At 39.2% G+C, this 21,330-nt stretch overlaps 1 protein-coding gene across 2 annotated transcripts; it reads right to left on the bottom strand.

The window, feature by feature from the left end:
• Positions 1–5,730: 5,730 nt before the first annotated feature.
• LOC311289980 (uncharacterized protein) lies at positions 5,731–13,770 on the bottom strand. Of its 2 annotated transcripts, none has more exons than XM_084408260.1 (3): positions 13,711–13,770; positions 13,157–13,310; positions 5,731–7,561 (listed from the first exon to the last, which is right to left on the bottom strand). In XM_084408260.1, exons 2-3 carry the CDS (start codon positions 13,239–13,241, stop codon positions 6,177–6,179), a joined length of 1,470 nt encoding a protein of 489 aa, XP_084264386.1. In that variant the 5' UTR covers positions 13,242–13,310; positions 13,711–13,770; the 3' UTR covers positions 5,731–6,176. The 2 variants fall into 2 exon arrangements, with proteins under 2 accessions (XP_084264386.1, XP_084264387.1); XM_084408261.1 differs by having other exon boundaries at positions 13,704–13,765.
• Positions 13,771–21,330: the final 7,560 nt, after the last annotated feature.

Below are 21,330 nucleotides of genomic sequence, written 5' to 3'. Positions count from 1 at the left end.
TTGTAATACTACCAATACAAAAGTGCTTATTACTACTATTATCATGAATTAATTAATTGTAATTGAGGATGTGGTTTAACAGAATGTAACTTTTATAGAACTTTAATACAATACAATATAAACTTTATAACAAGATAGAGTAAAGATGGATGATTCTAATCTTATGCGGATGTGGCATTTACATTTATTCATTTAGCAGACGCTTTTATCCAAAGCGACATACAAATGAGAACAATAGAAGCAGTTAAACTAACAATAGGACAACAATATGCAAGTGCTATGACCCATCCCAGTTTAATCTAACGCAGTACATGTAATTTATATATATATATATATATATATTTATATTTATATAAATGGCTACAGACTCAGTAGCTCGAGTCGAGTTGGGCAGATCATTCCACCAGCAGGGAACAGACAAGGTAAAGTTCAGAGAAAGAGATTTTGTGCCTATTTGAGATGGCACCACAAGACGACGTTCACTTGCAGAGCGCAAGTTTCTGGATGGCACGCAAGTCTGAAGTAATGAGTTTAGGTAATAGGGAGCAGAGCCAGTGATTGTTCTGTAGGCAAATGTCAGTGACTTGAATTTGATGTGAGCGGCAACTGGCAACCAGTGTAATTTTGTGAGGAAAGGAGTGACGTGTGCTCTCTTCAACTCGTTAAAAACCACTCTTGCTGCAGCATTCTGGATCAGTTGCAGAGGTTTGACAGAGCAAGCTGGAAGACCAGCCAGGAGAGCATTACAATAGTCCAGTCTGGACAGAACAAGTGCTTGGACAAGCAGTGCTCTGATAGGAAGGGCCTGATCCTCCTGTTGTACAAGGCAAATCTGCAGGACTGGGCAGTTCTACCAATGTGGTCTGTAAAGTTCAATTGATCATCAATCACAAATCCAAGGTTCCTGGCTGACCTTGATGGAGTTATGGATCAAGCTAAATGGAGAAGTTGTGTTGTAGCGTTGGGTTGGCAAGGACCACAAGCAGCTCTGTCTTCACAAGGTTTAATTGAAGGTGGTGGTCCTTTATCCAGCCAGAAATGTCTGTCAGACAGGCTGAGATGCAAGCAGCTACCGTCAGATCATCAGGCTGGAATGTGAGGTAGAGTTGTGTGTCATCAGCGTAGCAGTAATTGGAAAAGCCATGTTTCTGAATCACAGATCCTAGTGATTTCATGTAGATGGAGAAGAGAAATGGTCCAAGCACTGAGCCGAGGCACTCCAGTAGCTAGATGTTGGGTCTTAGACACCTCACCCCTCCACGATACCCTAAAGGACCTACCTGAGAGGTAAAACTTGAACCATTGGAGTGCGGTTCCCAAGATGCCCTTCGTCTTTAGGATTGACAGGAGGATCTGGTGGTTAACTGTGTCAAAGGCAGCAGACAGATCCAGCAGGATGAGAACTGAGGATTTGGAAGCTGCTCTTGTCAGTCTCTTGTCAGTCTTAGAGTGGGTTTCTTAAGCAGTGGGGTTACACGAGCCTGCTTAAATGCTGTGGAAAAAGAACCAATGTGAAGAGAGGTGTTGATGATGTGCGTGAGTGCGGGTACAACTGAGGAAGAAATGGCTTGAAGTAGATTAGTAGGAATAGGATCAAGCGGACAGGTAGTAGGGCGATTGGAAAGGAGGAGTTTGGAGACTTCTGCCTCTGAAAGCAGAGAGAAGGAGGATAGAATGTGTATGTTAGCTGGTAAAATGTGTGTGTCAGTTTGTGGTTTGGTAAATTGGCCACTGATGGTGGTCGTTTTATTTATGAAAAATGTGGCAAAATCGTCAGCTGTTAGGGTTGAGAAGAAAGGAGAAAGTTTTGAAAAGCATGCGAGAGTCAGAAATATTGTTAATTTTGTTGTGATAGTAATTCATTTTAGCAGTAGAGATATTAGGAGAGAAGGAAGAGAGGAGGGACTGATAAAGACCAAGGTGGAGCAGTAGCGTGTGTAAATAAGGTCTAATTGGTTACCTGATTTGTGAGTAGCCGCAGTAGATACTCGTTTGAGGTCGAATGAGGCAAGCAGAGTGTGGAAATCAGCAGCCTGAGGTTTTTCTAGCTGTCAGTTGGATTCTTCTCAGTAACTGCAAACTGCCTCACATGCTCCAACTTCTAGACGATTTTCTGCCAGTGGATTATCCAAATGCAAAGCCAGACCGATGCATCTCGGCGCTAAAGCACACTTTCATCGATTTGGGTGTTCCTCTTTCTGAGGAGAAAACGTTAGGCCCTCTTAAAGGTTGTATCAGCGATTTCAGGCCCAAACATAAATGATCACATTCATCTAATCTTTCCTAACGATCCGCTAGCTGCCCGCCCCATAAGCAGGCCGTCAAAAAAACGCGTCTCTGTAGGCAGCCTAGGCTTGGTTTCACCAACCACTCAAAACCAAAATAAATAGTGTTCCAACCAATCACCGACAGGGGGTGGGTGTTGTGAGGTTTTGCGCTTGTGCACGGCTGCACGCGAAGAGCGCAAAAACCTCACAACACCCACCCCGTCGGTGATTGGTAAACAACTTTTATACAGACCTTACTAATCATTTCTGAATAGTAGTGGGAAGTTCGGATCATTTTACTGACTCAGATCTTTGAATCTGGTTCAGCAAAATGAACAAATCTTTTTTCAAGTCATTTCTTTCATTTCAGCAGAATATTTAAAATGTTACATGTTAATAGCCAATCGTTCGTTCATCACGTGACAGCCACATAAGCTGAGCTATGCAGTCGGTACCGGATACAGAATTGATTAGTTCATCTTTTGAGTCTTCGGGTTCGAGTCATTCGTTCATCATGTGACAGCCCCATTGGCTGAAGCTATGCAGTCGGTACCGGATACAGAATTGATTAGTTCATCTCGAGTCGTTCAGGTTTATGTCATGTAACTGTATGTTGGTATTAGGCTAATACGTATCTTTATCAAAGTGATTTTCCTCATAATATATACATTTTAAAGCATTACCAACTCTTTAGTACCACATTCATAATTATGGAAAATAACCATCACGACAAAAAAAAAAGAAAAAAAAAAAAGATACATTTTAAGAAATAAAAAAGCTATAATTTGAGACCAAAAACGCAGCATGTAACTGTAAAAAAAAAAAAACGATGCGCTTGTTTGTAAGAAGGTTTGGGAATTATTAACTAATTTCTGTGTCCAGCGCTGTCACATCACGTCACATGAAAAAAGAACGAAAGACTCAGAAGAATCAGACCCAAAGACTCGAGAGGTGAACTAATCCTTTCTCATTACGGCACAGACAGCATAGCCTCTATGGGACTGACGGGAAGAACGAAACACTTGGACCCGAACCCAAAGGCTCGAGAGATAACTAATCATTTCTGTTTCCAGTACAGAACCTATAGGATGTTGTGCATGCGCGGCCAACACAAAATTAACAAATCACTCTCTCCCGAGTCATATTAAAGATTCGTTCAAAATGAACAAATTGTTCATGACCGACCCATCACTATTACAGAACTCTGACTGGCCAGCTGTACATACATTTATCTGTGTCTTTATGCAGAGCTATATTGCAGCTTGAGCACACCTTTTCTTACTCTTTTACTTGAATATGTAAAATCTACATCTATGTTTAAAATTTTTACTTAACATGTTTATAAGAGTATGAGATTTTTGCGTACAAGTGGTTTCAGTTGTTCATACATTTTTTTCGTAAATTTAGAATACATTTTTGGAGCGAAAGTTATTGATTAATCATGGTTTGTTCGTGAAAATGTTTGTGCGTAGATTTCACATACAAATGTGTGCGTACGCATGCTTATTGAATGAGATCTTATGACCTTCACCACACTGCCAACACTATGCAAGAGTGCCTTAAGGTGCATATCTGCTAGCAATTCCAATTCCCATGGAAACTAAGCTTCATTGGAAAAGAAAAACCTTTTCACTTTTTTCTTTATACAAATGAAATAAATTTTGCCCATTTTAAATGGCCATGCCATTTAAAACACTTTTCAGAACACAAATAGGGTCTCTCTTAACATCTGCGTGACTTCATCTCTAAGTGTGAAGACAATATAATTTTTTTTTTTCCCAGATTGAATGTGCAGGTGAATTTGTTTTTAAATTGCTTTATTTCTTAAACCACTTGCCACATGCAGTTTCTTTCCATGATTACTTTTTAAAGGTGAACTAAGTACCTTTTTTACCTTAACCGAACAGCTTCGGAGTCATTGGAATAGTTATATGACTTTTTTCGGGTTGAATGGTGGTCGTCTCGCACCCTCCATGCGCCTGTGAGCCGAAAAACCACCCTTGCAACTTTGGTCCGGCGGGCCGCCCCGTTACTCGCGATCAGTGTTTGGAATAACGCCGTTTAAAAGAACGGCGTTAGGTAACAACGTTATTTTTTCAGTAACGGGGTAATCTAACTAATTACTTTTCCCGTCGTTACAACGCCGTTAACATTACTGGACGTTAAATGCGGTGCGTTACTATGCATTGATTGAATAAACTCTATTAGACATTCTCTGATAAACTGTGTAATCCGAACGTACCCCTCCCTGGCTCGCACAGCTAGTGAGGAGGTGGGTTAATAACGAGGTAAGCGATTATGATTGGCTAAGGCAGAGTCATGTCTTTCATGGTAGCCAATCAGAGCCAGTGTTTTTACACACATGCCAGCACACGCGCCACACACACACAAGCTAAACAGAGATTTGATGAAGCAGCAGGGATGGCGAGTCAGGAGAAATCCGATGAAAAGTTGGCATTTTCAAGGTGGAGATACTACTTCAAATTCATTGATGTCAAACAAAGGCAAGAACTAGGGGTGGAACGGTAGCCTACATGTATTCGTATTGAACCGAAACGGTACGGGCGCCACGGTTCGGTGCATACATTTACACGGAGAATACACGGTATAAAAATAAATAAAACTCGCGTGCAAATTATTTAATGTAATGCGGAACTACTGTTAGATACGCGGGTTCTTTATCTGTAGCCCCGCCTTAGCTCTGAACATGGCTCTGGAGCAGGCTGCGATTTAAAGATTGGAATGCTGGAATGTGGTGTGTGTGTGAGAGAGAGAGAGAGAGAGAGAGAGGGAGAGGGAGAGAGGCGCGGGCGCGATTTGTGTGTGCGCGCGTGTGTGTGTGTGTGTGAGGTGCGGGCGCGATTTGTGTGTGCACGTGTGTGTGTGTGTGAGGCGCGGAAGCGATCGAACAGTGAAAACATAAAACATACTCAGTAATTTTGTTTATACAGGACATTCAAACTGCAAAGTGTTTCCAAATTCTTTGACATATAGCAACTTTTTAACAGTAACGCAAATAGTTACTTTCCCTGGTAACGAGTTACTTTTATTATAGAGTAATTCAGTTACTAACTCAGTTACTTTTTGGAACAAGTAGTGAGTAACTATAACTAATTACTTTTTTAAAGTAACGTTCCCAACACTGCTCGCGAAGTAACGAATTGCTTTACGCCACTGCACACGTACACGTAGAAAAAGGTAACGCTAGATATTGAGTTCTTCACACTTTCGTCATGGCTGAACCGGTAACAAAGAAGCAGAAAGCTAGGAAAGGTTTGTCGGAGGACCAAAGAAAGAGGAAACGGCAGACTGACCGAGCAAGGAGTCAGACTCGAGTAAATATCGTTCTTGTTGATGGACTAGTAGACATCTTCAGAGGTTATCTGTGCCTATTCGATGTCCGACGCTTTGTAACGTTATTACAGAGTTATTACAGAGGCCAGACAGACTCACAGAGGCGATTGGCATCTCACAACTTGCACTTTATTCCACAATCAAACTCGTGTAACTGTTTGTCACCCGTTCTACCGTCCACAGCTTTACTTGATAAACAAAAATAGGATAAGAATGAGCATCAAACTGAAATAACCCGCATACATGGGGTATTCGAGGTGGAACATACAATACAGACTGCCGACAGTTCAACAGGGCGCGCGCAGCTCTTAAAGGGGCCACACCTTATTTCCACTCATTACAGCTTCCATCCTACTGAACAGGTACCGGTATAGAGGGCGGAAGGGATCAGGCCGTGAGTGCAGAGACGGCTCTGCGCGAGTGGTATTTACGACAGTAATGTTAAATACAAGTACTCCACAGCGACTCTAGGGGGCGCTGTTTGACAAAAACGGAAAGCTGCATAGTGTGCCTTTAAATGACGTTTCAGGTCTCTGTGGATATGTGGAACTCTTCTTACACTGAAGACATGTGGAGCCTCATGTGATTGTTAAGGTTTCCTTTAAATCTGAAACTCTTTTCACACTGAAGACACTTGTAAGGCCTCTCTCCAGAGTGAACTCTCAAGTGAGTCTGAAGGTTTCCTTTCAGTGTGAAACTTTTTCCACACTGAGGGCAGGTGAAAGGTTTCTCTCCAGAGTGAATTCTTATGTGAACATCAAGGTTTGATTTGTTTATGCAAGTCTTTCCACAGTGTTGGCACATGAAAGGCTTTTCACCAGTGTGAGTTATTACATGTCTCTTAAGGTGACTGCTGTCTGTGAAACTCCTTCCACACTGATGACATATAAAACTGTTCTCTTTTGAGTGAATCTTCATGTGGTAAATAAGTGTTTCTTTACGTCCGAAACTCTTTCCACACTGATCGCATTTGAAAGGCTTTTCTCCAGTGTGACTTCTCATGTGAGTCTTCAGATTTCCTTTTCGTGAGAAGCTCTTCCCACACAGTTTACAGATATAAGAGCTCTCTCCAGTGTGAATTCTCATGTGGGTATAAAGGGTTTCTTTACGTCTAAAACTAATTCCACACTGAACACATATGAATGGCTTCTCTCCAGTGTGAATTCTCATGTGAGTCTTCAAATTTCCATTTAGTGAGAAGCTTTTCCCACACAGTTTGCAGGTGAAAGGATTCTCTCCAGTGTGACCTCTCAAGTGGGCATTAAGGGTTGCTCTGTACGCGAAACATTTTCCACACTGGTCACATGTGAATGGCTTCTCTCCAGTGTGAATGTTCATGTGATTTTTTAGGCTAACTTTATGACAGAAACTCTTTCCGCAGTGATGGCATGTGAAAGGCCTCTCTCCAGTGTGAATTCTCATGTGAGTCTTAAGGTTTTTACTGAATCTAAAACTGTTTCCACACTGGTGGCACATGAAAGGCTTTTCTCCGGTGTGAGTCTTTACATGATTCTTAAGGGGTTTCCTCTCTGTGAAACTCTTTCCACATTGATGACAAATAAAACAGTTCTCTTTTGAGTGAATCCTCATGTGGTAATTAAGCTTTTCTTTACATCTGAAACTCTTTCCACACTGATCACATACAAACGGCTTTTCTCCAGTATGAATTCTCATGTGATTCTTAAGACTTTCTTTTCGTGTAAAGCTCTTCCCACACAGTTTGCAGGTGAAAGGCTTCTCTTCGGTGTGTACTCTCTTGAGGACTTCAAGGTTTTGTTTTTGTGATGGATTAGATTTGATCTTCAGAGCTCTTTTTCGTGAGGTCATCTTTTCAGCCAGTGTGGATTTTTCTCCAGACATGAAATCATGATGTTTCTCATATTTATTTTTCTCTTCTACTTCATTGAGTTCTTGGCTCTCCTCTTTCAGCGGCATGAAGTCTAAGGTGAAAAGACAAATACAAGTTACCACCAGTGTCACGAGTTCACCTGCCCATCCTGTCTTGATAAATTATGGCAAACAAATTTGGCTGTGAGAGTGACAGAGTATAAACATTGGCCAGAGGGGAGAATGTGGGCTCTGACAAAATATGCTGTTGTGGCAATGGAGAGAGTTAAAGGTAAAGGTAGAGAAAAGGAGAAACAGCACTTCTGTGGGAGCTGATGAAGCGATCACTACTGAGACATTTAAACATAGAAGAGGGAGATCTCACTGATAAGCAGAGAAGAAAGCAGAGGTAAACCAGAAAAAGAAAACCATGCACAGCAAAAACTCCAGTGTTAGACTCTCCAGGGAGTTTATTTGGCTCCACTCTCAAGAGTGTTGAAGTGTTAAAATATGAGTGTTAAATGAACACTGAAGCAGTGTTAAAGTTAATGAGATAAATATGTGATTAACTGAGGGATAATTGACCATTATTGAAGACATCTGATGTTAACAAGTAGAATCACCAAAGGAGATCGAAAATCAAAAATCTAAGTCACCATTATGTTGATCGGTGTTTGCTTTAGTTTGGCGGCTGTAACTGAGTTATAACAGCCAGTTGAACAAAGAGAAATGCAATCATTTTTGAAGGTATAATTGTAGTGGATGACCTGGAGAATCTTCCCCATGCCATCTGCCTGCTCTTTGGACTCATTTGTGCTCTGAATTTAGAGTATCCTCCAGTACTGAAGAACACCTTTGATTTCATTCATAGGGTAATTTTGTCACTCAGACTCTCAAACGAAAATACAATCCCTGAAAAATCGTCTGATGCAGTAACCATTACTGAGTTATGAAAATGGTTAACTTCATTACTGAAGAATATATTTTGCTTCCTGTTGAATGGCAATTTGCCTAATGTTAAGTGACTGGTTGGTCAATTTTCAAGAGAACTAGGAAACTTGTTCAGTACAACAACAACAACAACAACAAACCCTGAAGGATGTGTTTTGTTTCCTGTTGGAAATCTGGCTTAATGTTAAGTGGGTGATTGTGTTCTTCAATTCTGCATTTTTGTGAAAAAGGGTATTTTTTATTTCTTGAGTCTGCACTAAAGACATGTGTGCACATTGTGTGCACTATGTGCAGTTTTTCTTAGTTGTTGATTTGATGGCATGCTGTAAGTAATGACTTTAATATGTAACAAATAAATGTTCTAGTGTTGTGCTAACAATCTGTTGTCTGTCTTAGTATTAACAACTTAAAATTTTGAGGACAACTTCCTTGAGAAATGTAAGGCAAACAGGCCTGGAATTGGCTGAAAACTGAGTTACCAATACTTAAGTTTTAAAATAAAAATTTCTGTTGAAAAACCATCAGTTTTAACTGGTTTTCTAAGGTTAGGGTTATTTTTTTGCAACACCCTTAAGTTTAAGGGACACTTAAGGGCAATCTTAAGGGAAAATTGCACTTGAGGTGCTATATGTGACCGGGCATTTTCAAGAAACAGATAATGACACATCTTTTTCACCAACACTTTCTATTCTTTTGTTCCCTTTTTATATTAAAAGAAAACCTTGCTACATGTACTTTGCTAGACTAACTGAGGGGGCAATTTTCATATTTTTCAAAAGAAATTACAATTATCTCACCTAAATGTTTGCTCACTCAATGTATTTCTGTTTTTACAATAAAGTAATTTTGTTGCAATAGTTCACAGACAACACAAGGAAGCGTGATAGTTCTAACAGTAGTATTCAGGTAAATATCACAGAAATTGAATAATCAAATGTAAAATATATCTGCATACTCTATTATTAACTGTATAAATTAAATATAGATTATTCCTTATTAAAGCTACAAAAACTTATTCAGACAAGAGCAGTGAGCAGTTCTTTTGTTGTTTGATTCACATTGATGACACAGACAACAGTTATAATTAGGCTGCTGCCACTTTAAGACGGAATGCACGGATCCAATGTACTGTTACACAAGTTCTTTCTCACCTGTTTACATTGATAAATCAATATAACTGACTGTTTGCATAATACTCGGCAAGATGGGCATTTTGACAATTTTGCGCCTGTTTGAAAAATAACTCAATTTCATTCTCGCAAGCTGTTTGAGAGGTGGCTTTATGTGTGCGCGCTTTGGCTGAGAGCGCACAGAAAACAGTCTCTTGTTAGGATATTCTTCAAAAATATCATTCATTATGAAGGTGGTGGCCCTTGGGGCCCTGTGTCCCCTGCGGCATCTGTCCCTGGCGCCTTGTAATGGCATGAAATAAGCTGGGTACTAACTTATGCTGTGGTCACAGGTGGATTAGAGGCAACATTATAATTTAATAATTACCAGGGCTCTCTAGTCTCACTCATTCACCGTGAGACACACGAATGTCAACCAGTTCACATACCTTGTATTTCTCACGGTGAAAAGTAAGGGATTACTTGTCCCGCTATGCAGTTATTGGACAAGGCCAGGCATACGGAGGGAAGTTCTCTGCCGAGTTCATAGCTGTCCTGAGTTATACAGAGTTAAATGCCACCTACCAGCCAATCAGAAATTAGAATTTGTTGAATTACGTGTTCGTTACTAGGCAACATGCGCAGTTGGAAGAGCAAGATCTGATGAATGCGGTTTGCGGTAGGTAACCCCTTCATTTTTTTAGCATTTTGATTTCACGATTCCTGGATGAAATGTCGCCTGTGATCAAAGACAGCGAGAGCTGATGTTGAGGAATATTGCCAAATTCGTGCTAAATTATTTTTGATGCAGTCAAAAACTCTCCAACTGCTTTGCAACCAGAAGCTTTAGGTTAGCTTTAGCTACCTGAAACTAAGGAAAGGATTAGAGATGTATTTCATTACTATATTACAAATTCTACTGTATTACGACTCTTTTCAGCTATTTTAAGACTACATCTCTTAAAGCAGAGCGTTCTGGCTATCATTTCAGTAATGTTTTATATCCTGGCAATGCATACATTAATCATTGCATTTGTCTGTTTCAAAGATGTCAGGGAAAAAGCAAAAGAGTGTTATTTCATTCTGGGCACCAAAGGGTCAGCCCCCTAAAAATTTTGCTAGATCAGAGGAGGTGACAGAGACGGTGGAGAAGTTTCACTTAAGTTTAACTTGATGAATGCGAATAAAAAATGTAAGAGAGTAATTGGGCCTCCTTGTTTTTTTTTTGTTTTTTTTAAAGGTAACCAGTTTGAGCAGATTTGGAAGGCTGTCTAAGATTGCCAAACTGGTTTTAGTTCTTCCCCACTCGAATGCAGATGCAGAGTGTTCTCCATGGTTGGTTTGAACAAAACCAAAACTAGGAACAGTTTGGCTCTGGATGGAACGCTATCATCCATCATGACTGTGAGTGGGAGCCCCCTACCCCTGTCATCAAGGCATCAAAATGTGCAACAAACACGTACAACACAAAACACCATTTATAAGCTGAAATGTGTACACCAGAGTATGTGAGCGGAGTGGAGTGGGAGCAGAGCGAGGAGTGGAGTGGTGTGATTTTGAATGGAGTTATTTCTCGTGCCCTTTATACGCCAAAAATAGTTTTTGCGTACAAATGATACGCACTAAATCCCTTGGGTAGGATTAGGGGTGTGGAGTGCGTGCGTATTACACGCCATAAAGTGTCAACTATTTTTGGTGTATAAATGGTACGAGAAATTAAATTCATGCTATAGATATGCACTTTCATTAGTCAAGTCACATTTATTTATATAGCGCTTTTTACAATACAGATTGTTTCAAATCAGCTTTACAGAGTTAACAGGAAAATAATGCAGAAAAGTTTGTTTCCAGAAGAAAATAGCATCACAGTCCAGCTTAAGTAAGTTCAGTGAGGTTTCATTTTTGTTTTAAAAAAGTTATTAATTTAGTTAATTTATATATAGCCGCTCTGGAGTAAACCGTGATGTCATAGTCCAGCTCAGTTCAGTTCTTGCATAATAGTGTCAATGCAGGCAGATCAATATTATTGTTGAATATTAAATTAAATGTTAAATTGAATATCCCCAACTAAGCAAGCCAAGCCAATGGCAACAAAGGTGGAAAAAAGGTGCGTGCGCACCCGTAGACCAGAGCGAGAGAGCGAAAGCAGTACGCCCATCAAAGCGCTGTGCTCGGCTAAGGCTTTAGGGAAGTCAATGTCACCAAAGAAGTGGGTTTTTGGTTGCCAGGGCAAGACAACCCTGCACAGATTCCCAAAGAACCCAGCGTTAAGGGACCAGTGGATGGAGTTTGTTTTTCCAGAGCATCAACGGAGTTGTGCAAGTGTTCTTGTTTGTTCCCTGCATTTCGACGATCATTGTTTTATAAACAAAGCCCAGTTCGACGCCGGATTTGCAGATCGTCTAATGCTTAAGGATGGAGCAGTCCCAACGATAAAGGTTCACGGTCGTGCGTTGGAACCGCAGGCGGTGAGTAAAACTGCTTCTGTGTGTTGTTAGGAATCGGCGTGTTAGCACAGCTTTAGCTCCGCCCACACGGCACGCCTCCAGCCGCTCGTTTTTTTACGGAAAGACTCGGTACAGCCTATCTTTCTTTTATAAATATAATAAAACTAAAGACTTTTTGGAGATATGAAGGATGCAATACTACTCTATAGGTACTCAAGATTAACATGAGATTGACTGAAACTGAGTGTTTCACCCCCCCTTTAAGAGCAGAAAGTCTTCGACTGCAACTGCGCATCACATAAATAAACCGAAACTCAGCGAGGCTACTGAGGCTACTTGCCTCACAGACATGAGAAATAGGCATATAGAAAGCTTGAAATGTCTACTTTTAAACTAAACAATTTGAATCTAAAACAAATACGCTCTGATTATGTAATCCAAATAAAAGGTGCGTTTGCTATACTGCGGAGATGACGAGTCAGCAACGTCAACTTCATCTTAGTCAACACTGACTCAGAAAACACTAGTTTATTAAGAAACAATTCAAATGTATCCTTGCTATTTTTTCCCCGACACATTCATAATCATTAGGCTACTTTTGCCAGTGCTTCTTTGCGGCAGACTTTATGCTTGCGCTTGAGCACGAGGCATATCTATTTTTTTTTTAGGTAATATGTAATGTAATCTTGTCAAAATGGGTTTCATAAAATTTGTACCGGAAAAAATATCGTTCAGGAACCGGTATCGAAGTCAAGGTAAAGGTATCGAAAAATTTTGAACGATACCCAGCCCCTCCCCCTACATCTTGATGAAATTAGTTTATTGTTATTTATGGATTTTTACTATTGTTATATCTGTTACTGATACTAGAGCTATCTTACTTTTTGTATTATTGTCATTTTCATGTTGTTATGCTTTTACTACTGGTACTTATAGCTACTCTCTGATTTATATTCTTCCACTCCCACACCTAGATACATTCACACACTCACTCACAAATACACATACAGGAGGTAGGCTATCAGAATTGATTTATGTTGGCTGTTCTTTTGTTCCATTTTTTTGTTCCTGTTTATTTATCACATGTATATAGTGCCACAATTTGTGTTAGCATAATTATAATAAAAATATTCATTTCTGTAGAGGTTGACATTTTAATAAGGATCAAATGACAGAGTTCAGCTTTGAGAATGAAACCAACCTGTTTGTTCCTCAGTATCTTCTTGTTTCACTCTGAATGTTTCTTCAATCTTCATGTCTTCACTCTCTTCTTTAATAAACGACATCTTTATAATAGTGTGTCACGTGGATCTCAGTCGCTTCACCAGGAGTTTCTATCTGTGTGTTTGGACACTCTGTCATGATAAAGATGAGAATAAAACAGAAAGAAATATTAATTCCAAACTAAATCTCTGTGTGCGTCTCAATCAGCTCTAGTTAGTCAGCGCACTAGTAAGGGAGTCAGATTGATAGCTAATGGTCTTAAATGACCTGATTATCAAAAAAAAAAAAAAAAAAAACCCTCAAAATTAGCTCTGAAAATTAATGAAAGAACACAATTCTTTTATAGTAGGTTCGTATTTAGGCATTTATGCTTTACATTTGGTATTTAATGATAGACAGATTACACTTTAAATAAAATGTTTGCAGTTGGTTTGTAAAAGTTCACATGTCAAACAATCACATGTAAAAACTATAAACTTGATTAACCCGTTTGCATTGATTTAAACAACTTAAATGCTTAATACCACAAACCATTCTTCAGCCAAATAACAACAGATGCAGGCATGCGGCGCCGCCTTATGACATCACACCATCAGACCAAAATAAAAGTCCTGTTCACATGCTGCTGTGAATAAAATAACAAAAGAGCACAGAAATTTACATACAAATTATTTATATAATAAAAATAGATTTCAGTGGAATTGTAAGTTTAGTCAAAAACTTTGTGAAGTAAAAATATATAAACAAAAGGTGTCCATGATGTGCTGAAAATATTAACTAATGAAAGTGAGATTCTGTCTAAAAGGCAAAACTGTATGTTTGGTTACAGAAAACATTTATACCAGATATAACAGTATTAAAATGCCAAATAGTGATTTTAAAAAGAGTGTATGAGTTTATAAAGCAGAGATTTCACCCGTGTTTTTTTCTAATATTAAAAATGTGGACGTGTTAAGTTCATTCAAGTCTAAAAACATCTGAAAATAGGTATAAAATGTCAAAAAATTAAGATCTTCTAAAAAATCAGTAGAAGATAAATTAAAGAGGCTATCAAAATACCATGCTCAAATGAAATGAAACGAATGAAAACGAGTGAGTGAATTCGGACACTGCATAGTTTGTGCTTGCTGTTTAATAATCATTTGAAACTTAGTAAACTGGCAGCTCCAGTAAGATGAGAAGATCTTGAACTCTGTCGTGGAAACTAGCATTACCCTTAATTAAAAATGTAATAATCAAGTAAAAAGGAATTTATACCTGTATGATATTACGCTGTAGCCACATTAGACCAGTGGTGTGGAAAATAGATGGATGGATGATTGAGCTGCGGGCGCCATCTTCTGGTCAGACTCGGGAATTCTTTCGATGCTTGACTCTCACAGTGCATTATGGGTATTCTCTAGCCATTGAGCGTACATCGGTTGTACACTCGTAATTGCGATGCGTTGTGGGATTGATTGAGTGCACTCGACAACCTCTACTATGGTTATGGACATCACTACAAATGTCTGCTCCCTCAAATAGTGGCCTATTTAAGGGTATAGGGGGCGATTTCAGACACAGCTTTTGTCTGCCTTAATCGTTCATTTGTTGTCACAGACACTAATTATGTTCTGCAGTGCACTCATCAATCATTATCACCTGTATATAAGTTCAGTTCTGTTTCAGTCCAGCTGTTTGGTCTCATCTATTGTATGACTGTGTCAGTTTGCTGTTTTCCTTGTATGGATTTATTAAATACTGCCTACGTTCTTCATCTTCGTGTGCATTTACATAGCGCAACCCATGACAGAATGAAGAGGACGAGGAAAAGGCTCTCAACGATTGGAAGCTTTCAGAAAACCTTTTACGTTTGATTTTGTGTTCAGGGATGACATGGAGTTGTTTTTGAGCAGGAAAGTTGTGACAAAATTGGCCTAAGAGTTGTGGTTTTGTTTCATGTTCTTGTTTCATGTCTGTCATGTGATCCCCTGTTCCAGTCATGTGATCCTGCCATGTGTTCTGTGTTGTCATTAGCTGTGTCCCAATGTGAAGGCTGCATCCTTCGAAGGCCGCGGACTTCAAATGATGCAGCCTATGCGTCCTCCGAAGGACGCACAATGTAGCCTCCGTAGGATTTCCTAATTCGCTCCGTGCACAAAATGGCGACCGTTGACGTTTCGAACTTGAGTGTGTGGGCCAGTACTTCCGGTGAAAACTTCCGGTGATCTGACAGCGAGAGCGGGAGGCAGCGAGAGCGAGAGACAACAGCGACCGAGTTCCATTACCACAGCGATATTTTTCACAATGAGTGTTTTTAGGATTCAAGAGAGGTGACTTGCCTTTCAGAGGGTGACAGCCTCAGAACTTCATTGTTGTGTGCCGTTATGTACCATGTCGTCACGTTATAACAGAGAAGTCAGCTTTCATGCATTCCCCGTTGACGCTGCGGTACGGGCTGAGTGGATACAGAAGATCCGGAGGGATGACTTCATAAAAATATTTATTAGATTTAGGTAGGTATTAACTAACAAACAGACACAGTTATATTCAAAACAACCCCAAATCTTACTAACTTACCATGATAAAGTGCATTTAAACAGATCCAACAATAAAATGAAGACAAAACATTATCTGTCGATATCCGTCTGTATAATGTTGGCCACTGAGAGTATAATGGAAATATAATTAACGTTAACCACAAACCAACATGAGACTTCAAGTCTTTTAACACTAGAACTCCCAAGACGGTCATTTTGACCGTTTTTAAATTTTACAGTGTAATAACTTTGTTAAAATAAAATCAATTTGGCTGTAGGACTCTGACTTTTCCTAAATATGTGTATATTTTATTCTGACACTGTTATTTTATTAAAATCACAAAACAAAAAACAGTTCTGACTATTTCTACCTAGAATGGCCATAGCGGTCATTTTGACCGCACGCATTATTGATACATAAATCCGCTACATTTCCCGCCTATTGGTACCCGTAGCATAGCAACGATCTGTCCTTTTTTGTTAAAGCTATTCCAACACTAGCTGCTATAAGTTATACATTTGAGCTAACGAAAATGTCATCAAAAAGAACAATGACAGCCACAGAGGTTTTAGCCATGCTTAGGAGGCTTGACGATGAGGAGTCTGATGGAGGAGCAGGTTCGGATCAGGACAGCGATGTCTCTTGGTCCCTGGACAGTTCATTCAGCTCTGAGAGTGATTCAGATAATGAATTAATTCCCCGTCGAAAAAAGAGCCGGCTGGACATCTCCAATCCTGGAACTGACCTTGTTCCATCGGATAATATTCCAGGTATGTTTCTCTTCTTCTCTAGCTATATTTTTATACTTTGTGAGGCAGACAAGCCATATTATCAATAATACGTTACTTCAAAGTAACGTTATAGTTATCCGTCTCTAACTATCTAAGGTAGGCTATGCCGATCAGATCTGCTATCGAAAATGTTTGTCCTATTATTTTTCCTCTCACACACCCACCGCTGTTACCGACGCACCTTTCCTGACGACCGATCCATTCATTCACTTTTTTACCTCAGGCACCCTGAGGTAAAATTGTGAATGAATGCACACATCTTTTCATTATTATTATTCTATTGCTAGTATTATACTATATTGTCAGGCTAGTAGAAATCATATGGGCTAATTAGTCCTAACAAGATTACGATTTCATGAACTAAAAAAGTAATTAGTCTGTTCTGTTCTTTTTTTTTTTTTTTTTTTTTTTTTGCCAATAGTGCAAAATCCTGATCCATCAGATATGCCTGCTGTGTCAAGACAACACAGTCCACCACGAGATGAGGAAGCTGGCCTAATAAACCCACTTACAGCCGAAAGGCGTGAAACGGCGAAAGACGGCACAGTGTGGACCTATATAGAGCTGGGTGAAGACAGAGGAAGGCGACAATGCCAAAATGTAATAACTGAAGCCGCAGGCCCGACAGCGCACGCCAAGCGCAATATTGAAGATACCCTTACAGCCTTTTTGTGTTTAGTGGATGATGGCATGCTGAAACACATAAGGGACTGCACCGTGGCTGAGGCCCACCGAGTCAAGGAGGATGAAATATGGGACATAACAGTTGAAGAGCTAAAAGCCTTCATTGGTTTAATTTACATTCGAGGCGCGCAAGGTGGAAAAGGGATGGATTTGGCAAGCTTTTGGTCAGCCGAGTGGGGATGCGCTTTTTTCAAGGAGACCATGTCCCGAAACAGGTTTCAGGAAATAATGCGATTCCTGCGTTTCGACAGAAGGGAAACCCGACGCACACGCCTGCGAGATAACAAGTTTGCCCTTATGAGTGATGTTTGGGACAGATTTGTCCAAAACTGCATCGCCTGCTACAAGCCTGGTGCCGACATCACTGTGGATGAGCAGTTATTCCCTACTAAGTCAAGGTGCAGCTTCATCCAGTATATTGCAAACAAACCGGACAAATTCGGAATCAAATTCTGGCTTGCTGCGGATGTCGACACCAAATATATGGTAAACGGTGCGCCTTATCTGGGCAAAGACGTGACGAGGAGGCCAGGTCAACGACTTGGAGACAGTGTGGTGCTGAAAATGGTCGACCCATACCTGGGGAAGGGAAGAAACATCACCACCGACAATTTTTTTACTTCATTTGTACTGGCCAAGGCACTTCAGGCCAAGAAAACTAGCTTGGTTGGCACGGTAAACAAAAGCAGACGAGAGCTCCCCCCGTGCGTAAAGGTGCAAATGCCGCTGTTCAGCACAGTGGTGCTGAAAAGTGGCGATGCAACACTGACCGTGTATCAGTGCAAAAAGAACAGAAATGTCTGCATGCTCAGCACTGTCCACACTGCTGTTGGCATCACAAGTGGCCCGAAAAGCAAGCCAGAGACGGTCACCTACTACAACAAGACCAAGGTAGGAGTAGACGTTCTAGATCAAATGGCTAGAAAATACTCGGTAAAAGCACCCTCCCGTAGATGGCCAGTAGCTGTTTTCTATAACATCCTCGACCTGGCTGCAATCAACGCGCACATATTGTACAAGAAGTGCACAAATGAGCAAGTTTCAAGGAGGGACTTCATCACGCGACTGGCGAGCGAACTTCGCTCCGACCACATTAAATCCAAAGCCACACAACTGGTGGTGCGAGAGCCAGAACCCGGGCAGGAGCAGCAGCAGATGGAGAGAAGAAGGCAGTGCCAAGTAAAGAGAAACTGCAAACAAAATAAAACAAAGGAGACATGTGCCAAATGTCACAAAGTAGTGTGTGGGAGTTGCACACGAAAGGCGGTGTTTACCTGTGTGGACTGTGCGTAAGCGTCAGTGAATGATGCGGGGTGTTTGCGCCGTTCAGATGAGCCCACTTGGAGGAAAACGTGTTAACCTTTTGTTCGTTAATATTTTTTTGTTCACTGAAAATCGTTCTAAAGCAGTTCGTTTTCTTGTTTAGCTAATGTTTTTTCTTAGCCTGTTTTTGTGTGTAAGTACTGTATTGTGCTGCATACGTGTCCATGAAAGTTTTTAATGTATTAAAATGTATATAGTGTTTTTGTTATTGTATATATGTTATAAGTTATTGTATCATAAGATTTGTTTTTATTTTACAAAGAAAATATTTATCAATTAGGCTGGAAAATACATTTTCACATTCGAATTTAAATTTTGTGTCCTTGTCTTTATTATTACCTATCGTAACATTGTAGATCCATTTATTTTTAGATTTTGTATTGATTATTGAACTTATTTACAAACAGGGTTACTAAACGGTATGAAGCTTTGACGTTTCCTAACATTTTTGCATGTCTTTTCACGTGGTGAGTGCGGTAAAAAAAAAACAAAACAAAAAAACCTTTATTTTGTGCTTGTTTTAAGGGCGATAGCGTCATAACATGATGACAGGTATTAAAAGCTTCATTGGAAACCTTAAAAAGAAGGTTCCAATGTAGATATGACATGACGAAAATGACGTTCAGTACGGCCATATGACCGTCAAAGTATGAACGGTCAAAATGACCGCTATGGTCGTTTTAGTAGTTTTGGAATTCCGGTAGTTCTAGTGTTAAATAAATTATTCTCTCTCTCTATATATATATATTAGTTATAGGCTTCAGGCTGATTCAGGTATATATATATATTCAGGCAGATTTATATATATATATATATATATATATATATATATATATATATATATATATATATATATATATATATATATATATATATATATATATTACACACACACAGTATAAGGGATAACTCTATCTATCGATCTGCACTCGATTGCTCTTCCTTCATCCTCCAACTACCCGGATGTCTGTCACAGTAACCTGAAATTGAATTTGGTGATCTGAATCTGAATTGTGAGAACTGAATGTGAGGATATATAGAGAGTTGAATTTTCAGTGAGGATCAAATTGTATTGGACTTCAGTTCCAAACAAATAAATTCAATTTCAAATTATACAATTCAAATTCAGTTTTTCAATGCAATTATTCAAATTAAACAATACAATTTCAAATTATGTGATTCAAATTCAGTTTTTCAATGCAATTATTCAAGTTTAGCAATTCAAATTCAAATATAATTGATTCAAATTCAGTTTCTGGTGGCACATATTTCAGCCCATAAGCCAGGTGTTCCCGATTACCGCTCCAGGCGCCAAGCAACGGTGCGAGAGTATGCTGCCATCCTGATAATTCATTTGATATAATTGAGTAAACAGCTATGGAGCCAGAATTGGCTATTGTCATTTTTATGTTTTATATTTTACTGGAGGACATGGTATTAAGGATGTTTCAGGTCATGTACTTTCGGCTTAGCCGAAGATTCAAATGTTCATTTATAGCCTATCTTACCTTGATGCGATTTTGTAGGCTAGTGTATTCTTTTTATTATGCACATAAATGGACCATGGTAAATATATTTACACAGGTTTTCAACCCTATTTGAATATAAAACCCAGTTGAATATAAAAAGTCCAGTGCGAATGTTACTCCCGCTCGTCATCGGCGACAAGAACAATCCTCCGTAGGTTAGACCGGTCCGAGCGCTTAAGATGCGTCCTTTGAAATGGGACGGAGCTGTAGTTAGCAACAATTTGTTAATATTGTGACAATAGGCCTACATTTTGTTACTTTAATTTTCAAAATAACCAGTGGTGATATGTAAGGAACTACATACTTAGTTAATACTCGAAGTAATTTCCCCACACAGGACAGCAACACTACAAAATTGTTATTTTACAATATGATGCATTGTTTTACATTAAACTACACAAACGTATATAGTTTAAATGTATCAACCTTGAAAATATTCAGAAGTAAAATGCAACATATGCAGTAATATAAATGCAAAACATCATAAAAACCCCGACAAGGTTTTTTTCCTGCAGAATTCCTTTACTTTTACTCTTGATACCTTAAGTACATCACCCACTCGGCTGAATAAAAGTCTACATCATTTTTTCTTATTTTATGTACTGTAAATTTAAATGTTTATGTTGATTTTTATATGTTTAAAGTACTGTATATATATACATAAAATATCCGTGGTTAGTCATGGGTCATGTATGGCATTAAAAATGTAAAAAATGGCATTAAAAAGCATTACATTTAATTTGAAGATCCCTGCAGAAACCCTGCCACCCTCACCTGTTGAACTTTTTACGGTGCGAGGACACGCATTTATTCTATTCATCAGGAACAGTGTTCATGTTTTATGAGAGATTATGTTAGTATTTTTTTGTTTAGCATTGTAACTGTTGTTTCTGTAACCTTAACCCAAAATATCACTTTTATACATTGCGTCATTATAAAAAAAAAATGTATGACTGTGTTGGCTCATACCAGCTCACTAACTGTATTCTATTAGCAAAAAATTGTTTGGGACTGCTATTCAATAGCTTTGACTTATACTGTTTATTTATCAGTGTTAGTGATATTCTTACAATGTATGTGTATCTAAGGTAAAGTGTGTGTGTGTGAACCATTTTTGAGCAATAAATTTGCAATGTCTTAATGACCATGTAAAAATGTTGGTCACATGGCCAAACCAGTTGAGAACCACTGCTCTATTGTATATTTAGCAAGGAAAGGCCAAAAGACAAACTGCTTTGGATTGTTTATTGCACCAAATTGATTTGAAAGGAAACAGTAAGTATCAACAAAGAATCACCTGTGCT

This window comes from Rutilus rutilus (assembly GCF_951802725.1).
Source record: "Rutilus rutilus genome assembly, chromosome: 4".
Classification (NCBI taxonomy): domain Eukaryota; kingdom Metazoa; phylum Chordata; class Actinopteri; order Cypriniformes; family Leuciscidae; genus Rutilus; species Rutilus rutilus.
This window is presented reverse-complemented; position numbering and strand designations above follow the sequence as displayed.

What these genes read in the sequence shown, in the direction of transcription:
- LOC311289980 (XM_084408260.1), bottom strand. Translation starts at nt 13,241, where the DNA reads ATGTCGTTTATTAAAGAAGAGAGTGAAGACATGAAGATTGAAGAAACA. An exon ending in AGATACTGAGGAACAAACAG is followed by an intron (nt 7,562 to 13,156) that starts GTTGGTTTCATT and finishes TTTTCACCTTAG; the next exon opens with ACTTCATGCCGCTGAAAGAG.